The sequence below is a fragment of the Podarcis gaigeae genome, assembly GCF_964106915.1.
Source record: "Podarcis gaigeae genome assembly, chromosome: 3".
NCBI lineage: Eukaryota > Metazoa > Chordata > Lepidosauria > Squamata > Lacertidae > Podarcis > Podarcis gaigeae.
Window position 1 is genome coordinate 63,016,663 of NC_139680.1, and position 13,606 is coordinate 63,030,268.

At 40.6% G+C, this 13,606-nt stretch overlaps 1 protein-coding gene across 1 annotated transcript in view; it reads left to right on the plus strand.

The window, feature by feature from the left end:
- AIG1 (androgen induced 1) overlaps window positions 1-13,264 on the plus strand; it is a 73,627-nt gene extending 60,363 nt beyond the window's left edge. Inside the window, exons 4-6 of the mRNA XM_083731727.1 lie at window positions 2,666-2,781; window positions 6,738-6,901; window positions 10,888-13,264. Coding sequence (XP_083587853.1) covers window positions 2,666-2,781; window positions 6,738-6,901; window positions 10,888-10,925 — 318 coding nt within the window. The 3' untranslated portion in view covers window positions 10,926-13,264. The remainder of the gene's footprint in view (window positions 1-2,665; window positions 2,782-6,737; window positions 6,902-10,887) is intronic.
- The last annotated feature ends 342 nt before the right edge of the window (window positions 13,265-13,606 follow it).

The window sequence follows — 13,606 nt, forward strand, 5'->3', positions numbered from 1 at the left end:
TGGGATCTTCTGTATGATCCAACCATCCTACATGATTTCATTCATTAGTGGAACAACAAACATTGTAGATATTTGGAGAAGTGACAGCCATTGATGTCATGCATGAACTGGGGCTAAGGTTCACTTATGTATACCATCAACATTTGATGGTTGCAAATTGAACTTTTTGTATTGCCTTGTCACCTCATGCTTAATGTTTTTTTTCAATGGAGACACTTTACACATTCAGCCGCAATGGAGACACTTTACACATTCAGCTGCAAGAGTCTCTGGATTAAGTAGGTTTGTGATCTAATTATCTGGGTTGTCTTTACTACAAGAAATAAGAAAAAATTACCTATTCTGTATCAGTTATTCTATTCTATACAGAAACTGTAGCAACAGTATTTGGGAAAAGGTTTCCCCACCGCCAACTCAATCTCTTATTTTCAGATTTCAATTTTGGCCCCTTAGCAAAGATAGTAGATGTATTCTAGCATACATTGCTTTTGGGCAACCACCTCCCGTTTCAGTGAGATTTGTGCAAGTCCCTTTGAAATGGCCAGCAGTTGCAGTGCAGTAGTGGTTCTGACTTGTGCCCATTGCCACAGCTGCAGTTGCCCTGTATGCAGTTGCACTTTATATATTGTTTTGTCAAAGCAACAGTGAAGAGCAAAGAGTGATCTACTATGCCACTCTGTTTATTTCAGATTTAGTGTATCCTCCGTAGCTATAACGCTGCGGAAGAAAGGAGGTTGCATTAAAAAAGGAAGTGTTGCTAAATACCCACAAAGCATTAACCTCCTACATCGATTTAATTTGTTATCTCTGATTCCTGTGTTTTCCAAGTCATCGTCACAACACTGGCCTTTACTTAGATAATATACTGCTAACACCCATGAACTATGCAATAATAATTAATGAAGTGCTTGCGGCTACTGCAGAGAGTGCATCCTGTGTCTCAGTTAACGGTAATAATCCTTCATAAAAGGATGAGTGCTACTACCAGGACTCTTATCCTCAGCGGGGTTCAGACTTACTCATGGATTCCCATTAACTAGACACCCACTTTGAATATCCTGCTTTTCCATTATAGATATAATAGGGTATCATCCGTCTCATGAAACACGTTCTTCTCAATAGCAGTTTCAGATGGTGAAAGTTTTACCAATGGTACTTCTGCAGTAGTATCACTTTTTTAAAAACCCAGAGATGGCTAGATTGACACTGTTATGTGTAACATATCACTGATTCTCACTGCACCTGTTTCCTAAAACTTGCAAAAGTTATTATATTTTGGGTGGAACAGACTGTTGCAAGAAACCCTTAACTGTTCCTATGCCATGTTTCTTTTTGTCTTCTTCCCAGCCAAGTGTGTTATAATGGCATAGGTGTTTTGTGCGTCTTTTAAAGCTCTTCTGTTGAAAAATCATCAGCATAAGGTATAAGACAGCATGTGACCTGATGCCCACGTGCTGTGCATTTTGCCTTCCCCATGGCATGAGAGATGAGAGCAGAGAAATGCACAGTCTAATGGCATACTATCTGGGGTTGTCCTTTGCAAATGGCTATGTTCACACATAACTTTGGCCTTCGTAGCCCATATGAATAGGGGTTGTGTGCTAGTGCATGTAGCCTGATAACTCCTACCTTGCTCTTCCATTTTCATGATCATGTCAGCAAACTACTAGGTGGAGCACTTGGCATGGTGTCTGGTCGTAGGATCACGTTTCGTTTCACCCTAATAAGCACATGGTTGTTAAAGCAAGAATAATCATGATTTAAGGTGGTTAGGGATTGTGTATGTGCTGGGGTAAAACAAATCACAATCCCAGTTTAGGCTGTTGTGCTAAGCTGTCCACTTTGTGGTTTGTTTATCTACTCACACGAAGGGAGGAGCAAAGTAGGACCATTCAGTCTGCTTGCACTAGCGTGCAATTCGTGCACACTGTAGCTTATTAAACCATAGTTTTATGGTCTAGAGTTATGTGCAGATGGGGCCATTGGTGGGAAGAAGAAAGAATTGAATGGTAGCAGTAACTGCTAAGCAGTTCCATGTTTCTTCTAATAGCTAGCTCCACCCTTTGTATATAATGTTCTTTTCCCAATAAGTCCACAATTATTGGTTTACTATTCAGTTAGCCTCCTGATCACAGCTTGCAGCATCTAAATGCTTAGATTTATGCTGATTCTGCCCTATTAGCTGTGAACCTGAAACCACAAAATACAGCTCAGCAGGAATCAAGTTTCTCCTCTGCCAGAGGACAGACTGACTGTTCCTGTTTTATTGAAAATGTTGATTGAAGCAGCCTTTTTCTAGGTAAGCTTAAAAAAGAAAGATGTCTTTGAAAATCTTCTGCCATATCCTAAAAAGATGTTGGACATTATCCAGTTAAAGTTAAGCACTTCTAGGGCTGGAATCCTAAACGCTAAGGAGTAAACCCTATTGACCACAGTGAAACTTACTTCGGATGAAATGCAACAGAATTGTGCTGTATCCCATGAATTTCAGTGGAAGAGTTAAGCCTTACTGTTCAGCTAGAATTAAAGAGTGGAAATGGTTAAGTTTAGTTGTAAAGTGCTCATTACTTATAGGTTATCCTAGAAATATTCGATAATATTTTTATTATGGACATTTGGAAAGTTCTTGCATGAACTGTTTTCTACCATTTTGTTTTCATCCTAGCATACAACCGTTTTGCCTTTTATATTAATTGAGATGAGAACAACACATCATGAATATCCCAGCAGGACCTGTGGCTTGGTTGCTGTGTGCACCTTTTCGGTTGGCTACATATTGTGGTAAGAGATACCTTTTCACGTTGTGAAATCTGATTATCTATTTCATTGTGGACATAACCACAGATATACATGCAGGTCCCGCTTTCCAAACACAGTATTCCCAGGAAATTGTTCGTTAGGTGAGTGTTCACATAACAAGCTGATGATTTCCATTCTTTCCTATGAGGCCATTTCTAAGCCATGATCTCTCTCCCCCTTCCCGTTATGGTTTTTGCTTAAAATGGCTGCAGCCAACCATCAAAAGAAACAAAGGAAAAACTGTTTTGTCCAATCTATCCTGCTCTCTGATTGGTCCGATCTCCCCTACACTCCCCGCCCCCATAGTATCTGCCTGAAAATGGCTGCTGCCAACCCGCCAAGCACAAACAAGTAAGGAAGCGGGCAAACTTTGACTGTTTGGATATCTGAACTCATGGAGTATATAGCAAAGCTTGGCATAATATTTGTGTTTGGATAAGTAAACTTTCACATAACAAGTGGGTGGATAATGGGACCTGCGTGTACTGCTTGCTTTGTCTTGTGTCTATGCTGAGGGCTTTCTGATACTATATAGATCTCACATACACATACCCTTAGTCAAGCATCTGTTTCCACCAAGCATGAGCTTTTCCCCTTGCACCTTTAATGTATCCATTCATTTATCTTAGCTTCTTCCTGGCTTTCAGATCAGCTAGGCCATATCGCAGATTGGAAATGTAAAACCATCCCATGAGTTTGAAGCATGTATATTTAGAAGTACCCTTAATCTGCAAGTAAGCATGATAGGAAAAGCTGTTGATAGATCTGGAGAAATTTATTTATGTATTCTGTTCCTTCTACCAGTGCTTACTCATCGATCATGCAGTAAGACGTTTCAGGATTATTTCCAGAATTTGAAACTTGCCATAATAATTCAAGATGCCTGAACTAAAGCTCTAGTTACCTAAAGCAGTTGTTCCCAATTGGTGGTCTGAGGATATCAACCTTTCAAAAGTAAGGGGTCCATGGTTTGGCTTTTGAAAAACAGGGATTCTACAGTACTTAGCCAATCGGGAGCCATTGACCTAAAGGATTTCCTTTCCCTTATGTCCTACTGTAGTTTTGAAGATTGACCAAAAGCACTCTCCTGACTACAATCTACTGGGGTCCACAGTCTACTGGGGAGTTAGATTTCTTGCATGCTTAAGGACAGCAATGTGCACTTGGCCTTTGCCTGTAAAGGTAGAAAGCTAAAATCTGAGACATGAGCATAATCCGTAAAACAAAAAAACCATTTACATTTTATACGTATCCTTATGATAATGTGAACTATTACAGCCATGTGTATTTAAATTAAAACATCCTTTCACCTCATTTGATGAGATTTACGTTTAGTATACTTTCCCTGAAGTTCTAGTTTTTGTTCTTCTTTCCTTCTAAGGAATGCTTAGCACTAAATGGTCTGCTTTTTTTCTAAACCTTGCAAATGGTAGAGATTCAACAAAATGGCTCTGGCCTTGCACTCTAAAGTGTGCCTTAATGCATGTTCCCTTGTGCTTATCTAATAATGAGATTGGACAGGAATTGCAATGTTAAAGACATTCATTAGAATTAATAACAACTAATCTTGTGCAGAAGCTTTATGCCTAAGGTTGATCAGCCCATTATTGTGCAGTATTGAGTTAGCATGTTTTCAAGGACAATGAACTCCTTAACAAAGGCCATTGGGTAATGTTTCCATGGTTGCACTGCTACTTTTCCTTCTCACATTTGTAATATAGACAATGCAGGACTACTCATAATGCTGCCAATCCAGAGAAGGGCAGGATGGAAGGATTCTAGTGTAATATGCAGGGGTGGGTTCTGTGTTTAAATGATGTCAGCTTGGGTAGTCATAGGTGGTTCTGAAGCCTGTTCTTGAAGTGGCACATAAATTGACTTGCTCTTTCCCATTTAACTTTGGTAATAATTACTTTCCATTTGCTTGTTCAGTCGCTCTGGGGTCAAGCATGCAAAACCTAAATGGAAAACTTGCTTTGCAATTACCATGCTGCCGGAATCCCAATGGTGTAGTGTAGGGATTAGTCACAGAAGGTCCTTGGACCAGTCATGGTCTTGTGGGACAAGCTCTTGTTCTTAATCCTGAGCGGATCTACACTCATGGTTTTTAATGCTAAAAAAGAGTTATGGAGTGGTTCCGATAACCATATAGCCACATGACGTTCGTTTTTAACGTTAATAATGCATTATTAAAGTGTGACACCAGAGGGCGCTGCAGAGCAACCCCCTTCCAAATACAAGTAGACCTTGTGGAATGTGACTTTCAGGCTTGATTGTATTTTAAAATATTGTTCTAATAAGATTTAAAAGGTGAGTGTAGATCCAGCCCCTGTCTTTGCTCCTGTACTGATACATGTAAAGCCTGTGAATCAAATCCTGATTCATGGTTCCTGCTCCCTCCTCTCTTTCCGCCCCCAAAGTGTCATGGTTTCCCAAGCTTGCTTATTCCTTCTTCTTTTTTACTTTCCCACACTGGCAATGGAATCTCCTACTAATCATCAATAAACTGAAAGAGAGATTGAAAAGAATCTACATCTGCATATGTGCATGTGCATGTTTTGCCTGGTTCCAGCTTGCTTCTATAAAGGTTTCCAGGATATACACCCATAATAGATACTTATGGTACATTTTAGGGAGTAACTTCTTCCCCATAAGTCTCCTCATCTGTTCATGTAATTCCAATGCCTCTGCCTCCTTAAGTTAAGCTTGTTGCTACGAGGAACAGAGCTTTCTCTGTAGTGGCACCTTCATTGCATCCTCTTCCCAAAGAGCCCTACCTGGTTTACTGTCATAAACCTTCCCCCCCCCCCCCACTTTATAAGCCTTTCGGGACTGAAATGACATGGGGAATTTATTAGTGCGCTACAATTTCTTACACTATGCCCTGAAATCAGAGAGCGGTACTCTTTTCCCCCTACTTTTTAATATTGGCTTTTATTATAATTAGGGTAGAGCTGCATGCAATATGGGAGACATGAACTGATGGTGCCATGTTTTTGTTTCTATTCTAAGGCATGAACAGAGGCCTGCAGCTTAGATTTGTTTTTTTCAGGGGCTTGCAGTATATCTTTAAGAAAAACCATACAAAGGTTTTATGCAAAACTTCCTTCACATATGTGCTACAATTGCAGTCTTCAGAGATCTTTGGGGCATGTCCTAAGCATTCAGCAGTCAACAGAAATAGGCACACTTACATCACTTGGGCTGCTGGAAACAAAACAACTAGATTACGTCCAGGTAAGCAGCAAACAGAATTAGGGGTTGTGACGACAGAGGCAGCCCATCCGAACATCAGACCGATGCACCGAGGAGCTTCCACACTAGCAGTGAATGCCAATGTCATTCTTATCTGCAGAATGGGAAAATTCTGGCTAAAAAGTGAGAGAGAATTGTGATTTGAGCATTGTGGAAAACTTGCCTATATGACCAACAGCAAATCCACAGTAGACAAGCCCAGCATATAAATAGACAGATACATTGCAACTCTGAATACTGTACACCTAGGTTTATGGCTATCTGTATTTAACAATTAATCATAAATAACAATTAGGAATCAAAAAGTGTTACAATAGTTGCAAATGCTGGGATGAGACCAAAGGTTTCCTTCTTCTTGGGGGGGGGGGGATCCATCCATTGCTGCAAGAATCCCTCAGTCAGAAGAAAGGAACCTTTGGATCCAACCCATTGTTAGTGTTATTAACACTGCAGCCCAGTTGCCATTTGCATAATGGTAAGCCACATTTATATCTTTTTTTCAAAACCATTCAAAAAGGGTGGGTGGATGTTTCGTAGATGTATACCAAAATCTCACTAAAGATAATCAATAGAGTTTACTTCTAAATAGACATAGGATTCTGCTCATAGAAATAAAGTTCTTGCTATTGTATAATTTTATTTATTTAAAGAAAACTTCTGATTTCTCTCTGTATTTATATTAGGGTCTGTTGGATTTATCATGTAACAGGTGTTTGGGTGTACCCTCTCTTGGAGTACCTTGGCTCAGGCGCTAAAATTATCTTCTTTGCTACTGTAACTGCAATAATTAACATCTTCTACTTGCTGGGTGAGATCCTAAACAACTGCATCTGGGATACACAAAAATGTGAGTATTATTTTGAGAAGCACTGATGTAACTATGAAACAAGGACTGATTCACATATTGCTATGGACATTGTAAAGTTCTCTGAGAGTGACTCCACCATGTCCTTTTCATGTGGAGAGGTGTTTAAATTCTGTCACATGGTGGTTATTCCATACAATGTTACTTTGTCAGAAAAAACCCATAAATTTTCTATCATTTCAATCTAATCTGGTAGTATTCAGTTATTTCCCATTGCTGCAGTTTCATGCAAACTCCTTTCCACACAAAATGATTGCATTGAAATCAGTACATGAAGTTGCTTGCACACTCATGCATTGATGTACTTTTGGGCTTAATTTGAGACTGGGGGTGTGGGTGTGGGTGATTATCTTTGCCTGGTTTTGGACATTTAGCTGAGAGCATCAGATGACAACAAATAAATACATAAATCCAGAAATTTCTAGGGAGTTAAAGGGGTAATTAGCAAAAATCACCTTCTGCCACCACTTCTATTCATGGAAGCCTCTGCTGGATCAAAGATCATTCCATGAAACAACACCATTGGGTGATACTCCTAGTCCCAATAAGTTCTGCAAAGGTGATTGAGGATGTGCCTGTTGTGATCCAGATAAGATCTAAATTGGATGTTCTTAAGAAGGTTTGACAAGTACACCACATATCACAAAATTATACAGTGAGCTTATGCCGTCCTATAATAAAGGTTGGGGTGGAAAGAAAAAGGCATTTACAAGTCTGAAAGGTTTCCCCCTCTCTTCCACTCTTAAAGTGGTGTTTAAAAAAACACACCACTACTGAGAAAATAATTTGCAGTTACTTTTTCCAAACTAAACCACAAACATGGTAGGCAAAGAAAAATCTTCCCATTCTATGGGCCAGAGTCAGCCCACAGGTCTGAAGATAACATAATTTCTGCCAGCGTATTTGATCCATCAGCAGTAAAATGCTTCTCAAGAAAGGATAGAGCCTCTTTTATGAAGAAAAATGAAACACTACAGCTTGAAACCACTGGAAAAGTTTCCTCCAGCAGCAGAGAGGACACAGGAGACCAGAATTGGCATCAGCACAGGATTCAAAGCCAATATGCGTTTCTGGAGCTGAGCCATTGTTTTGTTTTCTTAAACCTTTGACTGACTATCCAATTATTTTTGGTTTGTCAGCAACACCCAGCCCATTGTATGTAGACTATTGGCGATGTCCAAACCAAATTGCTTCATTACTCTGTCTTTCAACAAAATCGCCACTACCAGACGCTTTTGCCCCTCTGCTGTAATTTGGGCAGATATGGGTGTGTTTTTCAAAGAAGCCCATGATAAGAAATCTGAGCCAAGCAGATTTTCCATTTGAAAAGTACTGTCATTTATGGTCAGGTTTCCTTTTGAGAGGTTCCTTCTCATCTCTGCCCACCCTCTAGACCCCTGTCCTATTGAAAAGGAAGATAAGAAATTTCTTTTTTTGGATATGCAGCAGCACTGGAAACTTCAAAAGAAACACTTTCAGAATCGATCATAGGTGTTTGGCAGGGTGGTTTGATCCAAATTAGCTAAACAGACAAAAGAACAAAACTTTTGCCAGAAGCTAAGAATAGAACTTTGCCCAGGAACAAGCGTTTGAAAGAGACGAATGTTTCCATTGCCAGAAAAACACAATCAATGGCCATGAATGAGTTACACTGTGAGTGCAATGCCTTCACATGGAGAATCCCAAGGGGGTTCAACAGAACCTGCACCCCCCTACACACCTGACCAAGCGCATGGACACACAAGCAGGCAGCACCTCTCACAGCCCCATCCAAGCCCCCTTCTCTGTGCCTTGCAAGTTACTTATGCTGGGCTTTCACTGCCTGGATTGCTCAAAAAGAACGAGAAGCAGTAAAGGATGCTGTTGACAATACCTGGATCTTTTTCATAGATGAGGTAAGTGTTGCTGCCTGTAGATTTTGCTTAAGGAAAATAAGACGGGGAAATTTTGCAATTTTTTTTAACCCGTTATCATCTGCTGTCTCTGGTTCCTGTGGTGACTTCAGCGACATGTTTACTGCTTGCCACATTTCCCTCTATCGCACCTACAGTTTACAATATGTTGAATCTGTGGTGGGGTTTTGTTCTGTTCTGGTTGTTTCTGGGAATTGATTTTGGTTTTTGAAGGCTGGAGCCAGGCAATAGTTATAAAGAATCCTTTTTAAAGAACTATTTTAAAGAATGTGGTTTTGAGTGAGGTTTTGCTTCCCATGATTTTCACACTCTTTATTTTGCCTGACGGTTAAATAGGTTTTGCAGGTTTTGGAACAGTAAGAACTGTTGTTTTTATCTCCAGCAAAAATGAGTAGTACACTCCAGAAGCAGTGATCCTTCTTTCAAAGTGCCTTCAGCTCTCTGAAAAAATAACAACCTGGTGACTATTTCCAGGCTATGTTTTGTCCTTGCTGTGCTTCAATGTTCCTCTATGGATTGTGGGTTTTCTTTGGCCACATTACTTTAAAATAAAATTAATATTAAACGCCAAATGCACCCAGAGACACCTGTGCACCTACCATACTAATAACATTTTGGGGGGAGGTCATTTAAAGAATGGTTGTGTAGGAAAGTTAACTTCTGGTGTCTCTGAGATTGAGCAGAAGTTGTGCAAGATCAGAAGCACCCATTCCCCCTCACAAAGTTGAGGCATTTGTGTGGGTATTGCTGAACTTAGAGAAGATTGTGCCATCAGATCTGAAAGGGGAAGGAGGGCTGTGTCTCTAGTAGTAGAGAATGGGCAGGAGATGGGCACCTCAGAACTGCACCTCTAGAAGCAAAATTATTTGTATAATTTTGGTAAGGAAGGAGAGACTGGGGCAATGATCCTTTATCACTTTGGGATGTTTTATTGAAATCAATAAACCTTGCAAAATGTTGGCAATCTAAAAGCTAAGACTGCCACAGTCAAGTTAGTACATACCAACTGCAGGTCTGCTCTGAAATAAGTCCCATTGAATCTAAAGGATGGAAGTCTTAGTGGAGTCTCTATACTATGGCCACATAGTGGGGTGTGACCTTACTGGGAATAAGCCCCTTGAAATCGTTGGGATTTACTTCTGAGTAACCATTGCTAGGATTAACTGCAAGAAATCGACCAATGGAATACTACTCAGGCAACGGCTAAACTTTCCAAGCTGCTTGCAGCACTTTAATTCATGGGTCTCATTATAATGAGCTAATACAGATATATTGTTACAATTACAGATCCAAGTTATTGGTGTGTTTGAGGTCTTTGAAATCAAGGATGACTGTGGACTGGTGTCACAGACAGCTGGTATAAGAATCTGGACATTTTTGTGTGGGCATAAATGCATATTACACTTAATGGCTTTAAAAGGATGCCCCCAAACCTACCCATCAGCAGTTAATAACATGACTTGGAGAACCTCAAATATTTTGTTGCTTATCCCAGCATAGACATTGTTTTGTAACCATGAATACAATACATGCTCATAAGTAAATAGACATCATGAAGAATGATCTTCACCATTATTCAACAAGGAACGAGGCGGAGGAGCTTCAAATGTGGAAGAAATATATCAGACAAGCTATTATTTAACAGTAAAAAGCCAGTATGGTTGCAGATTATTTGGTTAGTCTGGCCCCATTTTGTCAACATTCTGGTGCCTATTATCATGCATTGGGAAGGCACCAAAGGAGAAACAAAGGGCAGGGTTTGGCAGATGAGTCTCAGCAGCAGTAGATCTGCACAATGGGTTTATTTCCCTCCCCACTCCCTCGCACACAGTCCAAAATTGGCCTGGGGGAGGGTGAGGAGAAGCCTTGGAACAGGGCATGGAGGGAGGGGGAATCATTCTGCTTGGCAAACCCAAATGCTTATACCCTGATAGAATGATCACCTTAGGATGTACAACGTTAAATTCCTCCCAAAATTTTGCAGGAGAAGAATAAGGATGCATTGCCTTCCGATTTCCTCAGGTGTTTCAAAAGTGGTTTTCTGTTTGTGCTCAGGTATGGAAGAAGGAAAAGAAAAGCCTAAATTGGACTGAACGTGAAAGAGGAAAACAAGATTTGCTGCTATACGGAAGACATCTCAGTGTCAAGAGATTGGCCATTTACATGAACAGTGCATCCAGGATACTTTTATTTTCTCTTTAAAAAGAAAAGGGATATTGATTTATTGTCCCACTCCTTCCTGATACCTGCCTCTGCCCATAACACTATATATGATACATTTCTCCACGACTCTTCTACACATGTAATTATGTATGTTACTATGTTAAGTGTCTTTCCTGTGGCAGCATTATTGAAGTCTGCTCTGTCTCTGATTTGGAAATCAGTGGGGAAATTGTTTGCATATCTAGCTGTATCATAAAGCCACGTCTTCAAAAGAGTGGAAAACTTAACACACACACATGCAAATATTTTGAATCAGAGAATTCTGTGGAATTAACAAATCAGAGAGTTCTGTGGAATTTTAATCATCACATTACGGACAAGAAGTGTTTGGGACAATGGCGGTCAACTAGGGCTATAAAAATTGTTAAAACAAACTGATTTAACTCAGTGCTGCTAAAGTACAAAACCACATCAATAAAAAACAAAAATAGTCTCCCTTCGTTCAAAAAAGTTCTTGCTGCTCAGGTGTTTGCCGGTACATCTTAATAGCACCACCTGGTTTTCTTCACATCAAGAAGAAATGGCAGAACTTCATCATACTCCTTCCAGGAGCAATGACAAGATGGACTCCTTTTATTTAATATTTATTTGGCACTGGGCTTAAATTTTACAGTAAATGAGGAAGACAGGGATTGGTGAATGGTAGGATTGGAATAGGAGAGCATCAGGTAAGAGGAGTGGCTGAGTCAGAGCCAGTCCAACTGCACAAACCACTCAGGATCACTTGGGGGAGCAAACCGGAGCCAGTGAAGTAGCATGCAATCTGCAAAGCATGCCCAAGGCCCCTTGCGTCACAGAAGCAGGATGCCCAACCACCATAGTCTCAGGGATCACCAGCCTCTAGTCAGTGGTCTAGGGTCTGGGAGTAGTCTACATCTACTGAGCAGGAAAGGCTTCACAGCTTGGAGAGAATATTGTCAGGCTTAGTTTTTCATATAGCCAAATAGTAGATGTCATAATAAATTGTGGAATATCCATTTTTAGTAACACCATTGGGGAGCAGAAAATTGCTAATCTGGCCTCCTGCACTTTGCAAACCACCAAACTGGCCACCTCTGTTCTAAATAGAGATCTGGGGGGCAGAAGTGGACTCCTCAAGTGGTCAGGTTCTTCAATAAAGTTATTCTAAAGTAACAGTAAGGACTTTTTACAACTCTGGGTCGTGGACACAGGGCATTCATGCAAACCCTGGAGAGCAACAGTGTGAAGTGCATATCTCACATCATTTTTGAAAACAAATTTATTTTCCTTACAACTGTAAGGAAAATCTTTACCACATTTTCATTACAGCTTGGCAGAGCCTTCGGGCGCAGCGAGAGCTCACTAACCAAACTGTTCCATGAGCTGCATCTGCCCCTAAAACCTTCCACTGGTCAACGCTTTTCACAGAGCATACTAGGAAGAAAGACTCCAGCTAAACATCAGGCAGAGTTTTCTGACAGTAAGAGGTGTTTGTCAGTGGGGTGGACTCCCTCGGGAGGTGGTGGACTCTCCTTCCTTGGAGGTTTTTATACAGAGGCTGGGTGACCATCTCATATATGCTTTAGTTAAGATTCCTGCATTTCAGGGGATTGGACTTGGGGTCCCCCTTCCAGCTGTACAATTCTATGATTCTATATCTGTCTCCCGACAGAAGAGGAATTTAGAGCATAATCCTATACATGTGCAGACAGAAGTCAACACTTTGGGAGTTCAGTGTTTCTTCTTGGGTAAATGGGTATAGAATTGCAGCTTCAAATGTAGTTGGTAAGAGAGGCTCTCCTGAGCAGAAATAAATAAAGATCCTCTCTACCTCTGGAAAGCAACACTTTTTAAAAATGTAGTTGCCAGAAGCAAATGCACCAAAAAGGCTGAAAGGCCTCACTTTGGCCACATATCTCTTTGAGGAAATATTTATAGACAATGCTTGAAAGTTTAGTACAAGATTTTTCAACACGAGTGGTGCAATGTAAATTGAGGCTTCATTGTCAACAATGTGAAGTTCAGGTTGGTAAAAAAAAAAAGGTCTGTGCCGTTTTGTTAATAGTATTTGAGTGCTTTCGCGTGGCAAGGCTCGCATAACTCATTCTTTGCTGTTGGGACTTGCATGTCTGCAGTCTAAGTCTGTGTTTCTCATTGACCTTTTATTCGTTAAACACTGGATGCTGGCCTTTGTACTTTACTCGCTGCACAAATGGCAAATAATAATAAAAGAACTTATAATACTGAAGCATTGCAGAGCAGTTTACATTCTTTCTGCCTGCGGTGGCTAGTGTAGTCTTCTACTTTTGGCATTCGGCATGCTTCCTTGAGTCTCATTTGCCGGTTACCTTTTGTGGCCAGGGAGTTGCTGCAGTGTGTGCCACAAAGTTAATGCCAGAGGCCCGAGGCCTTATGGGAGGTGGTCCCAGCTGCATCTGTTTCCTACACCAGTGTCACCCCAGTTTCCAAGAGGGTGGGTCAAACCACATGAATTTCTCCCCTGTGTTCTGGGGATTTTGATGCTACCTTTGTAATATGAAAACTCGTTAGATGGTCACATGCTGAACCTGAACTCAAAGCACCAGACTGA